This window comes from Boleophthalmus pectinirostris, unplaced genomic scaffold, assembly GCF_026225935.1.
Source record: "Boleophthalmus pectinirostris isolate CB_2022bp ecotype Guang Dong unplaced genomic scaffold, ASM2622593v1 HiC_scaffold_20, whole genome shotgun sequence".
In the NCBI taxonomy this organism is placed as follows: domain Eukaryota; kingdom Metazoa; phylum Chordata; class Actinopteri; order Gobiiformes; family Gobiidae; genus Boleophthalmus; species Boleophthalmus pectinirostris.
This window is the reverse complement of record NW_026571153.1, coordinates 10098756-10119903: the sequence shown is the minus strand read 5'-3', so window position 1 is coordinate 10119903 and position 21148 is coordinate 10098756. Positions and strand designations below refer to the sequence as shown.

General features: G+C 38.0%; 1 protein-coding gene across 1 annotated transcript in view; it reads left to right on the top strand.

Annotated features, from left to right (window-relative positions):
* Window positions 1–21148, top strand: part of adam19a (ADAM metallopeptidase domain 19a) — a 192998-nt gene that overhangs the window by 63773 nt on the left and 108077 nt on the right. Inside the window, exon 3 of the mRNA XM_055156515.1 lies at window positions 14932–15008. Coding sequence (XP_055012490.1) covers window positions 14932–15008 — 77 coding nt within the window. The remainder of the gene's footprint in view (window positions 1–14931; window positions 15009–21148) is intronic.

The following is a 21148-nucleotide window of genomic DNA, read 5'->3' as shown; positions in this document are numbered from 1 at the left end:
TGCACTGTTATGTCATGGCAATGGATGGTCTGCAGTATAAGCGACCTTGTCTCAAAAGGAAGTTCAGAGCTATTAGTGCGCAGCCTGCACCACGGTGTACGGCTGTTGTTATTTGTAGGAGCATTTAAGTAACTGGATTCATGACCTCACATTGAACTTTCCTGGCAGACACAGGCAGGTAACGCTATACAGCTACATACTTTTATTAGTGAAGTGGATGAATATGCTCTTGACATTGAAACCAAACACAACATCCTATCAGTCGTGCTTCAATTACTTTCATATGGATTTGGATAGGATGTTTTTTTATTTATTTATTTAACCTGGAAAAAAATCCCACTGAGATTAAAAAAACTCTTTTTCAAGGGAGTCCTGGCCAAGAAAAAGCAGTTTAATGCATAGTTACAACACATACCATATTTTTCGGACTATAAGGCGCACTTAAAATCCTTAAATTTTCTCAAAAATTGTCAGTGCGCCTTATAATGTGGTGCGCTTTACGTATCAATTCTGGTTGTGCTTACTGACCTCGAACCGATTTTATGTGGTACACGACGCTCAAAAATCTGTCAGAATGTTTTAGTATGACTTCGGTAAGCTACGAAGCCACACCAATAGTTTGTCGGAGCATTAAAGCGTCTATAGACAGGAGCGTAAGAGCGAGCAGTTTTTTCAGCACTTATAGTTTATGCAAATTAGCCACATGGTTTTAAGTTTGGTTTCTGTAAAATGTAAAATAAATGTGGGCAAAACTGCATTAAACACATTATTACTCAATGTATATTTGAGTCCCTTTCATAGGAAATAAAAAAAACATACTTAAATTATCCAGTTATCATGATACACAGGAGGCAACACCGGTCGAATTACGTCACAATCTGCCAACGGATCGTGGATGTCTGGGTTAAGGGATCAGTCTCAAGTGTCGTCCGTTTGTTTTGCTTATAATCCGATGCGCCTTATGTATGAAAATAGATGAAAGAATTCAACATTATTGCTATTGCACCTTATAATCCCGTGTGCCATATAGTCCGAAAAATACAGTACATCCAAACAACAATGAAACGACATGATTACAGGTTAGGAAAAACAAGTGCACATTATCGTCGCAGTGTCTGATGCTTTCACCTGAGATTTAAAGCATTTAAGGACAAGAGCTCAGTCAGTTTCCAGTCTTTGTGCAGCATGTTCATTGTTCAAACAAGTGGAGCTGGGTGGACAAAAGCTTTCTCCCCCAGCTCTGTGCGGGCATCAGGGACCGGAAAGCAACAGCTGATCATTAGCTCGCAAGGAGTACGAGTCAACAATTCTCTGTGTGATTAAAGTACAAATATAGTGAGGCAGTAGTCCAAGCACAGCGTTGTAAATAAAAGTATACCAATGTCTTTGCCTCCAAGTGGACAAAGGACTTTAACAGCTTACACCTGTTGCCATAAAGCAGAGAAAATACTTTATATCCAACTTCAAACTGATTTGTAAGTTTGAAGATTTCACTTCTTTCCCCAGACGACTATGTTTGTTTTGCTTGTGAACTTAAGTAACAATTTTCATCTTCATAAAGAGGTTACACGCTGAGATTTTACCCAATGAACTATAGCATGCTGGGATACTGACAGACTGGAACATCCACTGGGAAAGCTCCAGTAGAGTTGACTGATGGATTATTGTTCCCAATCGTGTGAATGTAAAAATATTTGAAATGCAAATGTCAGTTCAGTTTATAAAGCTTGCTGTTTAGTTTGCACCAACAATTCTTAGGCCATTGTAAATCAGAACATTTTATCTGTTTCACTGCTGTTATTATTAATGTTTTCTTTGATCAGATTGTTCTCTTCTTTGCCACGTTTCATTCTCCTCTGGTGTTTAGATTTGATAGTCTCCCAGCATTTCTTTGTATTTTTGACGCCATTGTCTGTTGTGGTTCTCGGCTGCATTGTAAACTTGACGCTCTTGTGTGAATGCATTTGAATAACAAGGTCGAGATAACAGCTTTTCAAGAAATGTGGAAGGAACTATCAAAGTAAAGCTCCATACCATTGTTTACTTGCATGTTTTATTTGGAAATCTCTGAACCTTGTATCCTTTCTTTCTAAAACAGCTGTATTTTCTCTCTGAGGAGGATGTCTGTTGGAGTTTTAAAGAAATAATTTAACTAACCTCTTTGCACCCTTCAAAAATTCACTTTTCAATTTGATCAGATTTTTTGTGGACAGCACAATTTTAAAAATGAGTGCTGCACATTCGCAAAGGATTCCAATTCTTTTGATTGAGCTAAAGTTGTTGAACCATGTTTCAGTCCAATTTTGGTATTTCTAAAGTTTACTTAACAAACTTGAGTTAATTTAGTAGTTTGTAAAGCCAGCCTTGATCAATAGACTCTTTTATATTTTCTGATGGAATGCACTGTACATTTTTCTTCTGAGTTACTAAATAATAGTCGCACTGTTTGCAATGACATGTCCGTGACCCTTCCATTCTTCATGTTCTTCTTGATTTCTTATTCCTTGATTTCCTTTGCTGCCTAACTCAAAAGAAAGGCAAGAAAACAGTTGGCTACATGAATATCCAATCCCCAAAGCTTCTGAGACATTTCATTAGACATAGATTCAAACAGATAATTGCTTAAAACTCCCCACAAAGCTTTGGCCATCTTTGAAGAAAAACTACTCCGCCTTTATTGTCTTTACTGTCATGACATTTCTCTGTTTCTTTTATCCAAGGGTCCCGTGGCAATTAAACGGGCCATTAGTCGTCTCGGGGCAAACTATGGTAGAGCTGATGCATGTGATCAGCCTGGATGGCGTGTGTGTCTCAGTGTGAGGGGCCATTACGGAGCCAATATCAAGACACTCGGGATGGACCAGAGTCAGCTCTGCATAATGAGGCACGCCTTTTGGATCATGTTTGAGCTTTTTAGGGAATTGTAGCCCAAAGGGTATATGGTTAATGTTGACGATATGTGACTGCATGGTGAGAGTTATTACCATTAATTAGCTTATTACCATAGCAGCTGTCAGTGAGCGAGATGTAATCGATGAGTACATTTGTTCAACAGTCTTGGTTAATTGAAAAAGCAATGAAATATAAAAGCTGTCTAAAGTCTGAGGTGAATCCAGGCTAGACGATGTGACAAAAATGTGTCAAGATTTTCTGACTGATTTTGATTTTCGTCTTAAAAATTGCATTAATATTTAGTTCATGTTCATAAACAATAAAATAACTTTGCTAAAACATAATTACATTTATCAAGTGAAATCTAAAACAAAAAAAAGTCTAAACTCTCCTCCAACCTACTTCCCTGACAGAGGATTGGCTGATCTCTCAAATAAAAGTACTTTCTTCGTTAATATTCAAACTACTTCTGAATGTCTGTTGTATTCTACGTGTTCTTATATTGTGAAAAAAGGGCTGTTGTGTCTGAGTACAACAATTAAGTAGTAGAGCGTGGGGTGCCTCAAACTCCCTGCTGTGTGATACACTATTATAAATCAACTGTCACTGTGAAAAGTTTCTGGACTATATAGCTTTCTTTTGCAACGAAGTTTAGACAATTCCTCAGTCTAAATCTAAACCTTTTGTGGCCCATTACTGACCTGAAATCTTTTTTTTTTTTCCTCTTTTTGACAGTCTTTTTGACAATCTTTTTTTTTTTCTTTTTAATTAGGGGTGCAACGGTGCATAAAAATCACGGTTCAGTATGTTCCTCGGGTTTTGAGGTCACGGTTCGGTTCATTTTCAGTACAGAATGGGAACAAAATGCAAAACCATTTGCAACATTATACAAACGGGAAAATAAAATAAATGCAAAGTGCTGCTTATGTTGGTAATACTAATAAGTTAAATAAAATATTCTCAAATAATATAAAATAATCAATAATTATAAAAAAATAAATTCCTTGTAAACACTAAACAGACACTAACAGCACTAACGGTTCCAGAATGAATTTTTACTCAGTCTCCAAATTTTTGGCCAGAAAAATCAACTTGTCCACATTGGTTGTAGTAAGTGCAGATTTGCTGGCAGTTACAATGTCCCCAGCTGTTGGAGGAGTGGAGATTCCTTGCCAGCTTAAGACGAAATTGAGGATCGCGGCACGACGACCATAGTTTTGCAAGAATTCACGTGGTTTGGAGGGACGTAGTCAAGGTGGAGAGCAGTTGTTGTCAAGGCGGGAACACTGCCACCCCAATCACGGACGAGTTCCCTCCTGAATATTAAAGAGCTGAGCATTCAGTGTAGCTGCACATATAGTAGCGGAAAGTAAATACGCACAAATTGTGCGAATTCACTCCTGCACACAATCCTGCACCGAAGCGAACGTCCCGTCTATACATGTACCGTTACACCCCTACTAATAATGCATAGAAGTGAAACTATGATGGATTTCTCCAAAAGGCTGAGGTGGTTATACTGCTTCGATAGAGCTGGGGGTGATGGACACTTCTAGATTGTTGCAGAATGATGTTAAGTAGGAAGCTGAAATGAAATAAATCTGGCATAATGTCCAATTTACATTCAACATGCCTCAAAAATTCACCTGTAAGTTTTTTATAGATGCTCACTAGTCACAATTACTGTCCCTTCACTTCTCACTCTTGAAGGCAAGCTATATTATTCATTTTGCACGTTAGTTTGATGTTACATCGAATAATGCACTTTGCTGTGACTCAGAAGCTGCTATCCAGGTCACCTCTTTGTTCAAACGTCAGATAGACCTGATCTCCAGCCTCTCCCTGCCCCTCTGCCCCCTTTCGCCCAGCGCTGCACAGACCCCTCGGCTCTCTTAGACATGATTGCCTGTTCCACTGAAGCCCCATCCACTCACACCTTTCCCGGGCCCTTATCCACGCTGCTTGACTGATCGCCAGGAAATTGCACCGGAGACGACAGTAGCTCCTTTAACAATTTCATGGCCTACTTTGACTCAGATAAGAAAAATGCTCCGGACACAGATGGAGAGTGAATGCACCAGTCAGCCAACCCCCTTTAGAAGATATTTTTAGAAGATATTTGTGTTTACTTTTGGCCTCAGAAACTTTTCTTGCAGGTAAAGTCTCTTAGTGCTTTATGTCATCTTTTTATTTAATATTCCTTTAAAATTGTTCCCGCTGGTGTTGTGGTGGTTTAAGCCGTTGCACATATGTGGTTTTACCAACTTCAAGTTTCTCTCCCCCAATTTTATGCTATGTCATGTCCAGTGAAGTTTTTGTCTAGAAAAACCTCCTTTTAAATCTACAAATATGAAATGACCTCCTAATTGAGTAAGTATAGTTTGGCAACAGTCAGTCAGGCATTGCCAATGTATTATTTAACTGAATTTGTATGCTTCAATTAGGAAAATGGTTAAATTCACTTCATAGTGCAGTTTCTCTTTAGCCTGATTCATCAGCTGGTTGTACTTCGTCTGACCCTGCAGCATTAAGATTCGTTCCCTCGACAGTAGGTGGGTACTTTTTTCTATTTAACCAATCACTGCTATTTGGTCGTGATGTATGTAATGCGCCAAATCCCGTAGGAAGAAGGGCAATAACGTCTTTCCCCTTGATAAAATTCGCCAAACATTCTCTTTGTTCCGGCTTTAAATCCTCGATCTTGGGAATCGTTGCCAACACAGAATGTCTGTCTTCGTCTACATCCATCTCGACTGCTTTGTTTACTGTTGTGCTGTTCCACAAAAGGGACCCAGACAGGCGCTTGAGTTTGACGTCATGGCTTCACAGCTCTTCACTGATTGGCCAGTGCACAGTCTACAACTTCTGGGGCTTTTGCAAACCATCTAGTGTATTCTGATTCCTGACCTAGCTGGAGAGAAATTAAATTGAGCGGAGGCACTAGGTGGAGCCAGCCTGGCTAGTTTCTCCTATCTTTTTTCAAGACTTTACAAAGATGTGAGTCTGGTCACTGGTAAATCTCCTCATGTTCAAATGGCTGTGATTGATTGGTGGATTAGTCAATGGGGACACAGATGATTCATCCGTATGGGAAAACATAAAGGAAAAAAATACCACAAGGCTGAAAAACATTGCGGATTTCTATAGAATCAAAGAGCCAAGCACTAAACTGTTGATCAGTGACCTTTGTAAATCACAGGTGACCAGTGAGCTCTTTTGTTTCACACACGTCACTAAAAAAACAAACAAATCTGACTGTGTGATCATGTTTGACTGAGCTTGAGATGCAATGAAGGGAGTGGAGATCAGACTGATATCAATCTCGAAAAAAATAGTGAGAGATGTCATTCTGTATTTGCCAGCCAACTGTTTCTTTGCATCTTTACAAAAATATTTTAAGTTCAATCTATGAAATAGTTTAGACACCTCTAGAGCTAATTTTCATCAGATTTTTCTAAGTTAACGTACAGAGCTTTGAGAACAGGTTTTTCCAAATGTTTATGAGAACTGCACATGCTAATTTGCACAAATAAAAATACAGTAAACATATTTAAAAGCTACAGAAGAACAAACTTAATCTCAGTGGAACTTCATCAACTTGGACCCACTGAGCTAATGTTCAAATATTGCAGCGTGTAATGAGGTCCAATTAGAATTTCCTTCCAAAGAGTACTCCAGAGACAGCTAATGCTAGTTTTTTCCAACATGTTTGATCATCTTTGTGCTCGGCTGGGACAAAATTATGTTTTTCTAAAATTCAGGCCCTGGTTGTAATAAAACACAATGAGCCCGCGTCTTCCGGTGCCATTGTGAGGCTAAATTGCAGTTTGTGACCGTTTCTTTGTAGCGCGTTGAACACATAACTGTCATTGAGCCACATCAAAGTCCTAGAGTGTGTTTTTGTGTGCTTGTGCTCATTGCCCCGTGTGGAAATGAGAGATGGTGAGGGCGCTCTCGTCATATTCTTAGCATGCAGATTAGACAGGCTTTGATCCCATAATGAGAGCAGTGTACAGATTGGAGCTCCATCTAATGTGGGGATCAGCTGAGTCTCATTCACTCCTCTGCAGGTGTAAGCCTCACCTCCCAGATGTAAACACTGACTTTTATAGAAAATACAGGAGTGGAATATGATTTGTAGTACAGCTCTTTGTGTCAGTCATGAAATGGTTCAACTAGGAGTGTAACGATATCCAAGTCACACGGTATATCGTCACGGTATGAACCTCACGGTACGATATTTATTGCGATATTGTGGGAAACCTCATGAGATGGTGGGGAGGCTCACGATTATAGATGTAACAGTGGTTAAAATCATCTTTCTTTCTCATAATCTGCTGTGTGGGTTTTAGGGCTGGGTATCATTAACAACTTGCCGATATGATACAGAGGCCACGATACGATAAGCGTCTCAATACAGTGATTCAGATTTATTCAATACTGTTCAATAAAAAATATGTCATGGCTGTGGTACTAAAAGTCTTTGTTAAACCACTTCTTGTGCAAAGTTAATATGAAACACAAACATTTTACTCATAAAACAGTGAATATGTGAAATGTGTTGCATAAAGGAGTTTCCTTTCTCTAAACAAGCAACAAAACTGTAGCGCTGTAACAAAATAATTTACTAAAATATACCAAAAAATACTCTTGGCAATGTATCGATACAGCAGCCCACGATATCGATACTGTAACATCACATTTAACTAGGGGTGTAACGATATCCATGTCTCACGGTACAATATTTATTGCGATATTTTTACAAAACTGTTAATATGCTACTTTTTCTTCGTGATATGCCTTGACAAGACTTAATCCAAAGAACTAAAACTTAAAAGAACTGTTATTTATTCTTGAAGTCTACACTGAAATGGAGCAAAGGATCATGGTCTATGTAGTTCTCTCTGCTATTGCTGCACCAGAACTCTTAATTTAAGCACAGAGACTTGTAATTCAATATATTGTGATGGTCCACGATATTATTGTGAGAACTTTGACGATACAATATCGTGATATTTCAGTTATTGTTACATCCCTAAGTTCTACAGTCGCATTTGAATTCATGTTGTGGAGAAGTTGATTTTCTTACGCTTGTTTAGTATTGTAACTTTTTTGTACTAGTTTTTTGGAGTTTTTGGTAGAAAAGGTTTCACGGGTTTCTCAGCACCATGTTTTAGCTGCCGTCCGGAAACCATTATCAATCTGAGGAGCTAGAATTTGGTAGTTATTTTGTTTACCCAGTGTAGTGCTCCCTGAATTTGCTTCATTTCATTCAGCACACCACATTGCGTTTGTCCTTGGTATAAACCAGTTTCTGTCTTAACGTGTTGACTGTTTTAAGTACATGGGAATGTCAGTGCTGAATGATAATAGCTTCTGGGTGGCAGTCGAAACATCTCAATTTCCAACATTTCTGTCAAACCTTTTCTACCATGAACCTCTCCTAGGCGACTGAGGGAGTACATTGACTAGACTTCACAAAATTCATAGTTGCAAATTGTTAAGATATCGATGTTACAAGAAAGCAGGACATCAATTTTGGTCACCCACGCCTCTCCTGAAGTGTCTGTTTCACATCTCTGTCATTTACATGCAGGTGTAAAGAGCTAAAGATAGCTGTTATCATTATTTTATAGGTACTAACACTATCTAAGATCAGGCGAATTGCTCTGCTCTGATGTGTTCTTGTGGGGGACTGGACCGTGAGCTGGTTTGATCTGAACAGGAACACGGTCTGGGAGCTCTGCCTCTGAAGCTCTCATTTGCACATTTGACCTTTAGCTGCATTAGCCTTCAGCACTTAAGACAGTCCGTCGTGTGGATATTAGAATTCTTCTCTGCAGGCAGTTGTAGATACATGCAGTGAATGGTTTGACAAGGTAATTCACAGCTACTTAATGTCACTGCTGTCAAAGAATGTGTTTTAGTTCAGCTATTGTGATTATGCTAAGATTTTACTTTGAACAAAAACTCCAAAAAATCAGTTTTAACTATAGAATCAACCAACACACACTATCACAACAGCTTATATCTATTTGTTAGAAATAAGTTGTTCAATTATTGGAGATTTAATGTTTTCTGATACAACTTTAAATACCAACCCAAGGAGAAAGCTCTGATTCAGTCTCAAACAAAGGCATGAATGTGCAAACACCTTGAAAAGTAGTTCTGTGAATATAAAATCCATTCGATCTTTGAAAAAAAAAAAAATTGTTCCAAGCTGGAGTGCTGCCTCCTTCTGCAATGACAAAAGAAAGTAAAAATTAATTTCAAATTGAATCTGTACTATAGTCACACTCTAGTTTCATTTTACGGAAATATAAAGCGCACATTCCTTCATTGTTGAACACGAACATACTTATATTTATACACATTGTACAGTCTTAAGGTCAACACAGGAGACAACAGTTTGGTCACCTATTAAAATTCTTACAATGTTTGGCCTTCTCAAAAAGCAATCACGCTTGGAAAAGAATGCCTGAAATCTTAGCAACCATTTTAATGAACACGTACAAACTCTAACTTGTCTAACGAGAGCCAGGGAGAGCCGCTTGTTTTGATACAGTCTCTGGGCGAAAAGAGGCAACAAACCCCCCAGCCATTCTGCACATGTCTAAGGTCAAAGGTCATCAATGTAAAGACCCAATAGTGAATTAATGAGTCGGAATCATTTTCTGCATTCGCCTTACTGTAAAAGTTAGACCACCAAGTGAATAATTATTGCATGATGGATTACCTCATCTTATACCCAAACCACAGATCTAAAAAGCCTTAATTGTCTTTAGTGTTCGCTGATGGTGTAGTGGTTTAAATCTGTGCTCATGTGGTGCACCGTATTACTTTTCTCTGTGGAAATGTAATTACTCTGCCTGAAATGTTCCACAGTATGACATTAAACAGCTCTACCTTACATTTATTAAATTACAGGTTGTTTTATAGCTCAGAAATACTAGAAAATCATGCATTCTGACTGTGAGCGGGCTTGTCTTTCCACTGATCTCACCTTTAACTCTGTCTAGTTTGGTCTCCATGAAGACACAAAGGTTTAATGCCATACTGTGAAACATTCCAGAAAAAGCAATAACATCTCCAAAGAGAAAACCATTTGACAGATACTGGATATATTGTAACTTGCATGTGTAATTAACAGTAAGTCTCAAGTCTTTGACCTCAAGTCCAAGTCAAGTCCCAAGTCAAAGACAGGCAAGTCCAAGTCGAGTCTCGAGTCACTGGCCCATAAGTCCATGTCAAGTACAACTCGTCTGTCTCGTCTCATCAATCATTTCAAGTCTTTAAACCAAAATACCAAATACAGCTTAGATTTTTACAATTTATATGAATTTTAAACTAATTTGTACTTAAAAAGTATTTTTATATGAGTTGTAGAAATTCTAGAAATGTTATTTTTTCTTTTTTATATGTCTTGACAAAATCTTAGTGTGAATCATTTTGTGGTCAGAATAGAAAGAATTCAGATTTAAAAGTGCTAAATAATAGCTATTTTGTCATGTAGTTCTCCTCTGTTTTATTGTATTGTAGTACTATATATTACTGCATAGTACTGTGTATTACTGTAGTACATCTGAGGATACCACATCACAGCGCCACATTTATCAACTGTGAAGAGAAAAGTATTTACTAAAAACATATACGTTTTTAGGAGAAGCAGAAAGTCTTCTCAAGTCACAGGCCTCAAGTCCGAGTCAAGTCCCAAGTCATTGACCTTCAAGTCCAAGTTGAGACCGAAGTGTTAGTCCATTTTGTCAAGTCAAGTCTCAAGTCCTAAAAATATTGACTCACAACTTGCAAGTCCCCACCTCTGATAACTAATACAATATATATGATAATGGAAAAAAAATGTTCATATGTATATAGATTAACTCATTTCCATAAAGGGTACAATTCGGGGAGATTTCCAGCTTGGGGACCTTCCAGCCAGGGGGATTTTCCAACTGATTCCCACCCTCAGAAAAGTTTTACAATGCATCTTTAATGTCTCTACCTTCTCTTTAGCTGTTTGGCGTTGTTGTTGTCCTGTCCAAAAAAGCCTTTGGGACAAAATTTATACCTTTTCGCTTTTTAGAAATACTAAAATCACCCAAATTGACTACACTAAAAATACCTTCCTGTAGTAAAATGCAATAAATTGAATCATAGTGTGCCGTTATGAGTACATTCACTATAATCCAACCTTGACAACACAAAACTGCACAAACGGCAAAAACTGCCTAACATTTCTGTTAAAAAGCTTAACAAAACCAGGCATGTTTTCAAAGTCTGTAAATCTAACAACACTTTAAGACAGGTGTTTAAGTGTTACAGATGTGGACAGTCGTTTTGCATCATTCTCCCAAACTGCGGCGCTCCCTTCTCTTCTCCGTGTCGGTTCTTCTCTTGTGACAAATGTAATGATCACTCCAGTCTGCTGCTGGTGAGTTTGCGTTGTCAGGTGGTGTCTCGCTGCAGTTTTCTGACATGAGAAAACCTTTGCACATTTCACCTGAAGATACACAGTCAACAGTTCCAGAGTGCGAGCTATTCCATCAGTTACTCTTTGGATCGTCGTCCGCATCATTTCAGATCGGAGCAGAGCGGCGCTGGAATCAATGCGAACATTGATTGTACCTGAATGTTTCAGCGCCTCGGGGAGTGCGCCGTGTAGGAGTTAATAGATCAGCAGAACCGCCAGTGCAAATACATGGACAAGAACTATTTAAATCTTTATTTACCGTTGCTTTACTCTAGGCTGCTCAATATATCAAACCAAGCATTGTGGTCAGTAGTTGGTCTCTACAAATGTATAAATATCAATTAAAGGTGCGCTGTGTAACTTTTTTGGTAGAGGGCCAACTAGTTTTTTGTTTCCATGGAGATGTTATTGCTTTGCCTGCAGTGTTCCAAAGTATAGCATTAAACTCCTTTGTCAATTAGTGGCTGCACAGTCTTCCTATGACCTCTTGTATAAAGCTGTGATTTAATTTTATTACTTATCTTTCTATTTTATTTTGACTTGTACATTTACATTTATATAATTATGTCTTATTTGACACCTGTATCTTTTTTGCTACTTTGAATTTATTATAACCATTTATATTTTTTACTTTTTGTTATTATATTGTTATGTGTGAGCTACCGTGTCCAAATAATTTCCTTTTGGATCAGTAGTTTGTCTAAGTGTATAAGTCTAATATCGTACCTAATCTGATGATACAGTATCGATATTGTTGGCTGTATTGATATAGGGCCTGTTTACACGAGAATGCTTGAGGGTAAAAACGACAATATATTTTATCAAAAGTGCCTTTGGTTTAGACGGTGACAGCGTTTTTGTCGCTTAAAAATGCAAAAATCTGAAACCACCCTCCAGAGTGGAAAAGTTGAATACGCTCCGTCATAGCGTTTCTGTCTACACTGCCCAAGATGCAAAACTCTGGTCAGATCTACTCATGTCACGTACGCGTTTACGTCACATACATCCCCACCTGGCGTCACTAACGAGCCGTCTGGCATGCATACCCAATCGAATTCTACACACTTTTACATCACCATATACATGCAGATTTCCTCACGAAAACACTCGTCTAAACGCGGAATAAAAATTGAGTATGTGACGCCATTTTTGCGTCTTCTGTCACGACCGTCATCATATAAACATAGCCATATTGCCAAGAGTATTTTTTGTTATATTTTACTCAATTATTTTGTTACAGCGGTACACTTCTGTTGCTCGTTTAGAGGAAGGAAACTCGTTTATGCAACACATTTAACATACTCCCTGTTTTGATGAGTAAAATGTCTGTGTTTCGTATTCACTTTGCGCAAGAAGTGGTTTAACAAAGACTTTTAGTATCACAGCCAAGATTTAGCCATTATTTTCACTGAACCGTATTGAATTGATCTGAAATATATTGTATCGAATCGAAAGTGCAATGTATCGAGATATATATTGTATCGTGGCATCTTAATGATACCCAGAACTGATGTCAATTTCCAGAGAGACAAGCACGAGACGAAACCAGGCCAATTTACAGGTGAGATCTGTAAAAAGGAGTAAATGCATCTTATATAAGTTTAATGCCATATTGTGGAACATTACCGGCAAAGCAATAGCATCTCGGGACGACAGTAGCTCAGTTGGTAGAGCATTTGTGCACTGATCTGAAGGTTTACGGTTTGGATCCTGGTTTTGACATAAAACATCATTGGTTGAACGGACAAGACCCACTGACCCACAGGTTGGCGGTGCGATTCCACCTCCCACAGATGAATGCTGTCGCTGTGTCCTTGGGCAAGACACTTAATTCCTCTCGCCCCCAGTGTCTTTGTCCACTGGTGTGTGAATGGGCGAGTAGTTCCTTGTTGTAAAGCGCTTTAAGTGCCTTGAAAGTGGAAAAGCGCTATTAAAAATGTGACCATTTACTATCTCCATGGTGGCATACCCCCAACCTGAAATCTTTAAACCCTAATGACTAACTTGAATGCACGATTTGGGATTTTTATTTTTTTATTGCTAATTTGAATATTATTTTACATTAATATCCACATTGACCCCTGATTTAGCATAATACTGGGCTCCCCTCCACTGCTGCACTGCACAGAATCTTTGTGATCTGCTAATAAGGACATTACCTGCCGGGCAATGGCTAATTAGCGCCCCATGTAAAATTTGCTGACTTTAGTAAACCTTGCTTTCGAATTCTTTTCAATTAGGTGTGCATGTGCTGCGTGTCTGCCTCCTCCAAACCTGCCCAGTATGCATTATTGCACATTCACAAATAAATAGCATTTGAATGTGTCACTGTCGAAACATATCCTAATTAGCTTTCGGCGTTGTCATTTTTCGTCACCTTTTTGACTGTGGTGTTGTTAACTCTTCATTAGTCTTACTTTTTTGTGACAGATTTGACCTGACTTTTACTGCTGCGCCTGTGAACTCCTAATTGACCCTTTGGCATTCCGGTTTCTGAGCAACCAATGTTTGTAACGCCTGAGCTTTTGATTTAACCGTGGTACAACTTTGACTTCCAAAATCAATTATACTCCAAGAGGTTTTCACACTTTACTGTATAATAACTAGGGGTGTGCAAATATTGATATATCGTATAATTTAATGTGATACAGTATCGATATCGTGGACTGTTGTATCGATGTATCGCCAAGAGTATTTTTTTGGTAAAGTTTACTAAATTATTTTGTCACAGGGCTACAGTTTTGTTGCTTGTTTAGTGGATGGAAACTCGTTTATGCGACACATTTGACATTTTCACAATTTTTGAGGATTAAAATGGGCGTGTTTCATATTCATTTTGCTGAAGAAGTGGTTTAACAAAGACTTTTAGTATCACAGCCATCATTTAGCCTTTATTTTTTATTGAACCGCATCGAATTGATTTGAAATATCGAAACTGCACTGTATTGAGATATGTATCGTATTGTGGTCTATGTATCGTATCGGCAACTTCTTAATAACCAGCCCTAATACTAACTCATTTCAACTGTGTGTCAGAATGTTTAAAAGAAACACCAGGCCTATAAATTTCACACAAATGTAACATTTTTTTTCTATTTTGTCATCCAAAGCATACGGTCTACACCCATAAAAAGTAAAAATGCATTTGGTTTTGATCGCTTTTCAATTGAACTGAGGAATGTGTTTTTTTCCTTCAGGGGAACCAATAAGTCAGAGAAAATTTCCTTTTTCCTTTGTGCACCACTAACATGAATAATAAGTAGTAGTTTTCTTTTGAGTACTAGGATAGCATTAACAATTACTCTTGCATTGAAATACTTCATGTAAGAGAGTTTGGCACTGTGTCGACTTTGTAGTTTTTTGGTAAATCGTACAGTTGCAAGCAAGTCTCACCCTAAACACAAGTTCTAATAACACGAGCAAGTTAATTCACATCACATTTTATTGTACAGTGTCATCGAGAAGATAAATGACCTTGGCTGGAAGCCGATAAAACCACTGTTCTTTTGTTCTGTTTGGAGTGATTTTTCCTGCCTGAACACGCTTACCTTATCTGTGTCCCTTCACAGGAGGAGCACCCGGCCGCGGGGGAGATTGTCCTCTCATCTGACCACCTCCGGATGGTACTACAAGTGGAACGCAATCAGTAAGTGTTCTCCGTCTGCCGCCGCTGCCGCTGCGCTTAAAACCTATTCTTTGTCTCACCTCGGAGGAGAGAGGAATTAATTGGGAGAAGTGAAAGTGGAGTGATGGGATAATAAGGGCATATTAATTCATTTCCATGGTACTCGTGTCTAGACTTGGGGCAGCGCCGCAGAGGTGTCCCAGAGCTGGACTGAAGGGTAATGCTAATCTTAAAGTCAGAGGTGTCTCATTTGAACAGGGAATATGTTTGGAGAGGTCAGAAGGTCAGCACATGGGGTTTCAAGAATTGGTAGCAGCACAAGATAATGTTGAACAAGTACGGGGCATGGGGAGCGGCTAGTTGACCATATGGTAATGTGCGTTGAGTTTTCGGACCAGAAGTTTTGTATCCTTGGTTATTTTTATGTTTGTAAGAATTGTTTTTTGACCCCTGACACTAGAAAATAGATTTCAGGAAATTGGAATCAACATTTATACATATAATAGTGCAGTACCCTTGCAGAGTCAGCACAACAGATTAATCAAGCCAGATGCCCTCCCCTTACTGTGACTAGAGTTTAACACTGTGTGAGTAATGTCAAGGACACAGTAATGGTAAAAGGTAAGTAGTCAAACCAGGTCCAACCTTGTGAATTACTATTAGCAGAGGCGGTGCTACCATTAGGTAAAAGTAGGCTTGGAGGGGCCCCCAGCCAGTCGCCCTCAGTGCCACAAATAGCCGAGGCCTCAAAACAATTAGATTTTCTCTCAATATGACATTAAATGAGAGTAGTTCACTTTTAAACAATTTTTAATAATAATAAAAAATTATAAAAATCATATGTAATGGATGTAAACAAAAATGTAATGTAAATAAAACTACTTTCAGTTCTGGTTATCTAGTGGGCTACCTAACAAGTTTTCAATCCACCATAATTCAAATAAATAGAGATATGCATGTCTCAAGACCAATGGGGAAAAACAGACAATAAATATATTAAAAAAATAAAACAAAACAGAAAAACGGTGCATTATTGCGAGGTCAAGGCAAGTTTATTTGTACAGCACAATTCGTACATAAAGTAATTCAAAGTGCTTTACAGAATAAGAAAAACATTAAAATCACAATAAAAACAAATCAAAACATAAATAATTAAAAAGAGAGAGAGACATTAGTTACATAAATTATAGAGAAGAGTGTGGAATGAAAAGCTTTCAGGGCCCCAAACTCAAGTTCACCTAGGACCTCCAAATTGCCATGGTTATAGTCTACTTTATAATCACTGCTTTTCAATTTAAAACCCTTTTATCAAAGACAACATGAAATAAAATTGCATTACTTTACTTATCATTTCACTCTGCTGTTTTGGTATTTGTTTTTTATGACTCGATATTTTGATACGGCAGCTTCCTTAGTTTGAAATAAGCCTGGATGTAATCACAACAAACCATAAAATCATCTTTCTGAAATTGTTTATTGAAAAGTGTTTTGAAAAGTGTTTTATTTTCCTTTTTGCACCTTTTCATATTTTTATTTCTGTGAACGTGATCAATGTAATTATCTTGTCAAAAATTTGCATGTGGTTGATGTTGTTATTGCCGAGGGAATGTGTCTCTTTGTGAAACAGTTGGTGTTTTAATAAGACAGGAGACATATTTGAAGCACATTTGTTGTTATAGTGGCCACATTTGCGGTAATAGGCTCAGAGCGCTGTCATGTGACCTGCTTGTTATGGCATTACGCTTGGTGGAGATACAGAGATATAGACGGGGCGAGTGATCCTATGGGACACAGTGAAGCGGGGTTCAAGGATGTAGGGGTTACACTGTCCCTGTGATAACATCAAGAGCCGCACATTCAGACCTCATATACGTGCTCCGACTCCCACAGCACCTCATTCTACATGCCCATGGAAATGCGCATCGGGGGGCCAGGCGTGTCAGAACAATTCCCCCCAGGATACAACGGCCTTGCATTAACACACCAAATGGATAACGTCTCCGAGAGCGATATGTGGACAGTTAGATTGGAATTTGTTTGTGATGAGATGATTAAAGTAGACTGGCTCAAAGCGGACATTTTAATAGAGAAGAAGAGCCATTTAGCCATCCTATAGGTACAGATTGTATGCTCGCTGTGTTGCACTGAATACTAATGATGTCGAAAAAGTGCGTTAAATCAAATTGATAGACTTTAAAGGTGCACTACGCAACTTTTATTATTAGGGTTGTAACAATAACCGTAATATCGTGATATCGTATCGTCAAAGTTCTCACAGTAATATCATGGACCATCACAATATATCAAATTACAAGTCTCTTTGCTTAAATTAAGAGTTATGGTGCAGCAATAGTTAAAAAAAAAAAGACAGAGGGAACTACATAGACCATGACCATTTGCTCCATTTCAGTGCAGACTACAAGAGGAAATAACAGTTCTAAGCACTTAAAAAAAAAAAAAGGATATTAACAGTTTTAGCTGTTTAGCCTCTACAAAATATCACAATAAATATCGTTCTCTGAGATGTATATTGTGAAAATATCATACAGAGAGATTTGGATATCGTTACATCCCTAATCGTGAACCTCCTCATCATATCGTGAACTTTCCAACAATATTGCAATAAATATCGTACTGTGAGGTTCATACCGTGACGATATCGTATCATGAGACTTGAATATCGTTACACCCCTATTTATTATTGACATGTCCATCCAACATTTATTCATTACAGGTGTTTCTATTACTTGAAAATAAAATAATTCCTTTTGTGAATAGGCACGACTCTCCACAGATCTGAATTGTAATGTAGCAATGTTGTATGTCTGCTTGGCTTCCTTGTAGTAGATAAATTTAATCTGTACTAGGGGTGTGCAAAAATATATACAATATCAGTATCATGGGCTGCTGTATTGATATATCGCCAAGAGTATTTTTTGGCATATTGTACTAAATTATTTTGTTACAGTGCTACAGTTTTTCAGGAAGTAAACTCGTTTATGCGACACATTTGACATTTTCACTGTTTTGAGAATTAAAATAGGTGTGTTTCATATTATCAATCAATCAATCAATCAATCACTATTAACTTTGCACAAGAAGTGGTTTAACAAAGACTTTTAGTATCACAGCCATGATTTAGCCTTTATTTTTTATTGAACCGCATCGAATCGATCTGAAATATATCGTATCAACTCGTAAGCTCATGGTATCTAGGGATGTAACGATATTCAAATCTCTCGATACGGTATTTTTTTAGAGGCTAACAAAATTGTGAAAATGTAACTTTCCTTTTAAAATGCCTTGACAAGACATTTGTTTTGTCATAAACCAAAGAATTAAGATTCAAACCTGCTTAAAAATTATGATTTTGGTTATTATTTTTATGGCTTTTCACGTAGTCTGCACTGTAATGGAGCAAAGGATCATGGTATATGTAGTTCACTCAGTTTTTTTTAGCTATTGCTGCACCAAAACAATGAATTTAAACAAAGAGACTTATATTGTGGTGGCCTATGGTATTATTGTGAGACTTTGTGAGATTATTGTGTCATGGCTTATGTATCAAGGTATGTATCGTATCGGGAACTTGTTAATGATACCCAGCCCTAATCTATACTGTGGAACATTCTAGACAAAGCAATAACATTTCCACGGAGACACTCCACTAGAAATGTTACGCAGTGCACCTTTAAAATTCATATTACAATGTCACAGTACTAACATCTGAAACACAATTTCAGTACTTAAAAAAATATTTGATACTCGATACTGATTTGATACTGCAATACTAAGTAAGTTGTTTCTTTAATGTTAACAAGACCATTCTATAGATCAAGAAAGGTCAGACTTTTTTCTATTTGTGTCATTTTTGCAGTATTCTATAGTTTCGACACTAGTTTCAGTATCATCAAATAGTGTCTCGGTATCAATTTCTGGACGACCCTAATCGCAGTTAATAACATAATCTGTCAGAAAAATTCAAGAAAGTTTAGATGATTTCACAGAACTTATACAATAAAATGTATCCTGTACTCTGCTCAGATTGAATTTCAAAGACAGTGTTAAGAAGTGGCACTCACATATGTATGAAAGGCTCCTTCTGTAGATCAGTGCTCTTTAAGATGAGGTCTCTGACACATAAAAGGCCAATCGTCTGCCTCTTGGTCCACGAGGAGGTTGATTTGGTGACATGATTGACAGCCTGCTCTGAGGGCATAATACTTGGAGAACTTCTTTCATAATGAAGATAGATGTCTCCTCTCAGCCGTATTATTTCGAGCTACATAAGGTCAACTGTGACTTAAGCGTTGCGTCAGTGGTTATAAAGAGTAGAAGTTTGGTTGGCAGACTTATTGTAAAAAAAAGTTGGTTAAAAAACTTAAAAAGAAAATCTGTCCTCTTCACTCATGATTCTTCTTTAGGTAGATAGGTTAAAGTAAATTTTCAGAATTTGTGTGCTTTTTTTTTATTTTTAATTTAGGCTTATTAGGGCTGGGCAATTAATCAAATTAATCTGATTGATTTAGGTTTTTAAGAATCGAGATTTTGAGGATTATTATGAAACAAACCTATTCCTGATTTTCTTACTTGCAAAGTGGGGTTATTGTAGTCAGGCTGGCGCCACCTAGTGCCTCTGCTCAGTTTAATTTCTTTCCTACAACTAGGTCAGGAATTGGAATACACTAGACAGTTCGCAAAAACCCCAGAAGTGCAAGTTCGGGCACCAGCCAATCAGCAAAGAGCCATACATTCTGTGTTGGCAACGATTCCCGAGATCGAGGATTTAAAGCCGGAACAAAGAGAATGTTTGGTGAATCTTCTTCCTACGAGATTTGGGAAAAGCTTAATATACCAGTTAACCCTGTTAGCGGTGCATTACATACATCATGACCAAATAGCCTCGATTGGTTAAATTAAAAAAAGTACCTGCCTACAGTTGAGCAAATAAATTTTAACGCTGTAAGGTCAGACGGTTTCCACAAGGTGAAACCGGCTGAGACTAGGGTTATTGTGCAGTTATAATTAAATCTCTACAAATCTATTGGAAGGCAGTTTATAATTTCTTAAATAGTAATAAATGATAAGAATGAAAATGTAAAGAGCTTTCCCTGTTTGAAAGACTAGACTTTCGATTAAAATAAATCATTTACAATCGATTAAAATGGGTTTGCAAAACATCTAGATGAATCAGTTGGACTAGAAACACTAATTGTTTTCTTCTTTTAAATGTCAAATCATCAGTGGTTACAAACTACGGCGAGTTCTTACTTGATTATTTTTGAGCATTTGTATACAACCTTTAGAAATTAAACTAATTAAATTTGAGGATTTTCCCGCTTGGATAAATTTCTCTCTGTTCTAGTGCCATATCTAGTGACTTACTCGAATATGGAATGCCAAGCCACTCTAAACAATTTAATAAATCAAATTGGATGAATCATAAGATCAAAGCAAGGAATTATTTTCTATACCCATTAACGACTATTGAGTCCAGGGCGGCGTTGTACTGGTTTGATAGGGTTTCAGTTGCTTGGAGACTGATGGATGAGTCGGAGGCAGCAGCAGAGGAATGGAAGAGCTGTCACAGACTGTTAGGTAAGCCGACAGAAAGAGAGGAGCTCAGAGACAACAGTGATGAATGAGCTCAGAGCAGATGAGACTGTACAGAATAGACCTGTGACGGAACGCTGGCTCTGGGCTGCACATAACTCCAGCTATGGACACAACATACATTTTCATTTTTCAAACAAAACTTTACCTGTCTAAGCTGTTTGGACTTTTAAGCCTAGGGTTACAGTCTGAAGAAATTGGAGTGTGCTGAGGGCTAAATATAAGGTATGTTGTAATAGAAAGCAAGCAAAAAAGTACAAAGGTGCAGAGGTTATCTATCCAATCACTTTTTTTACACTTTCAGGGTTAGCTTGGTTGCAGTGACTTGGCATTTTCTTTGCCTGATGCCCAACCTGATGCCCTCGCAAACAGCCACATGTCATGAGTAAAGCAGGAAATGTGGGTGAAGGCGACGACCCAACATCGTGAACTTTGGTGAGGTTTGAAATAACCCCAGACCAGCTTACAAACGCTGGAGTCTTATCTCAGTTGGTGGTTTTGATGCTGGAGTGTGATGAGGTCGTTCTCGAAGACGGGGGCAGTTTTTC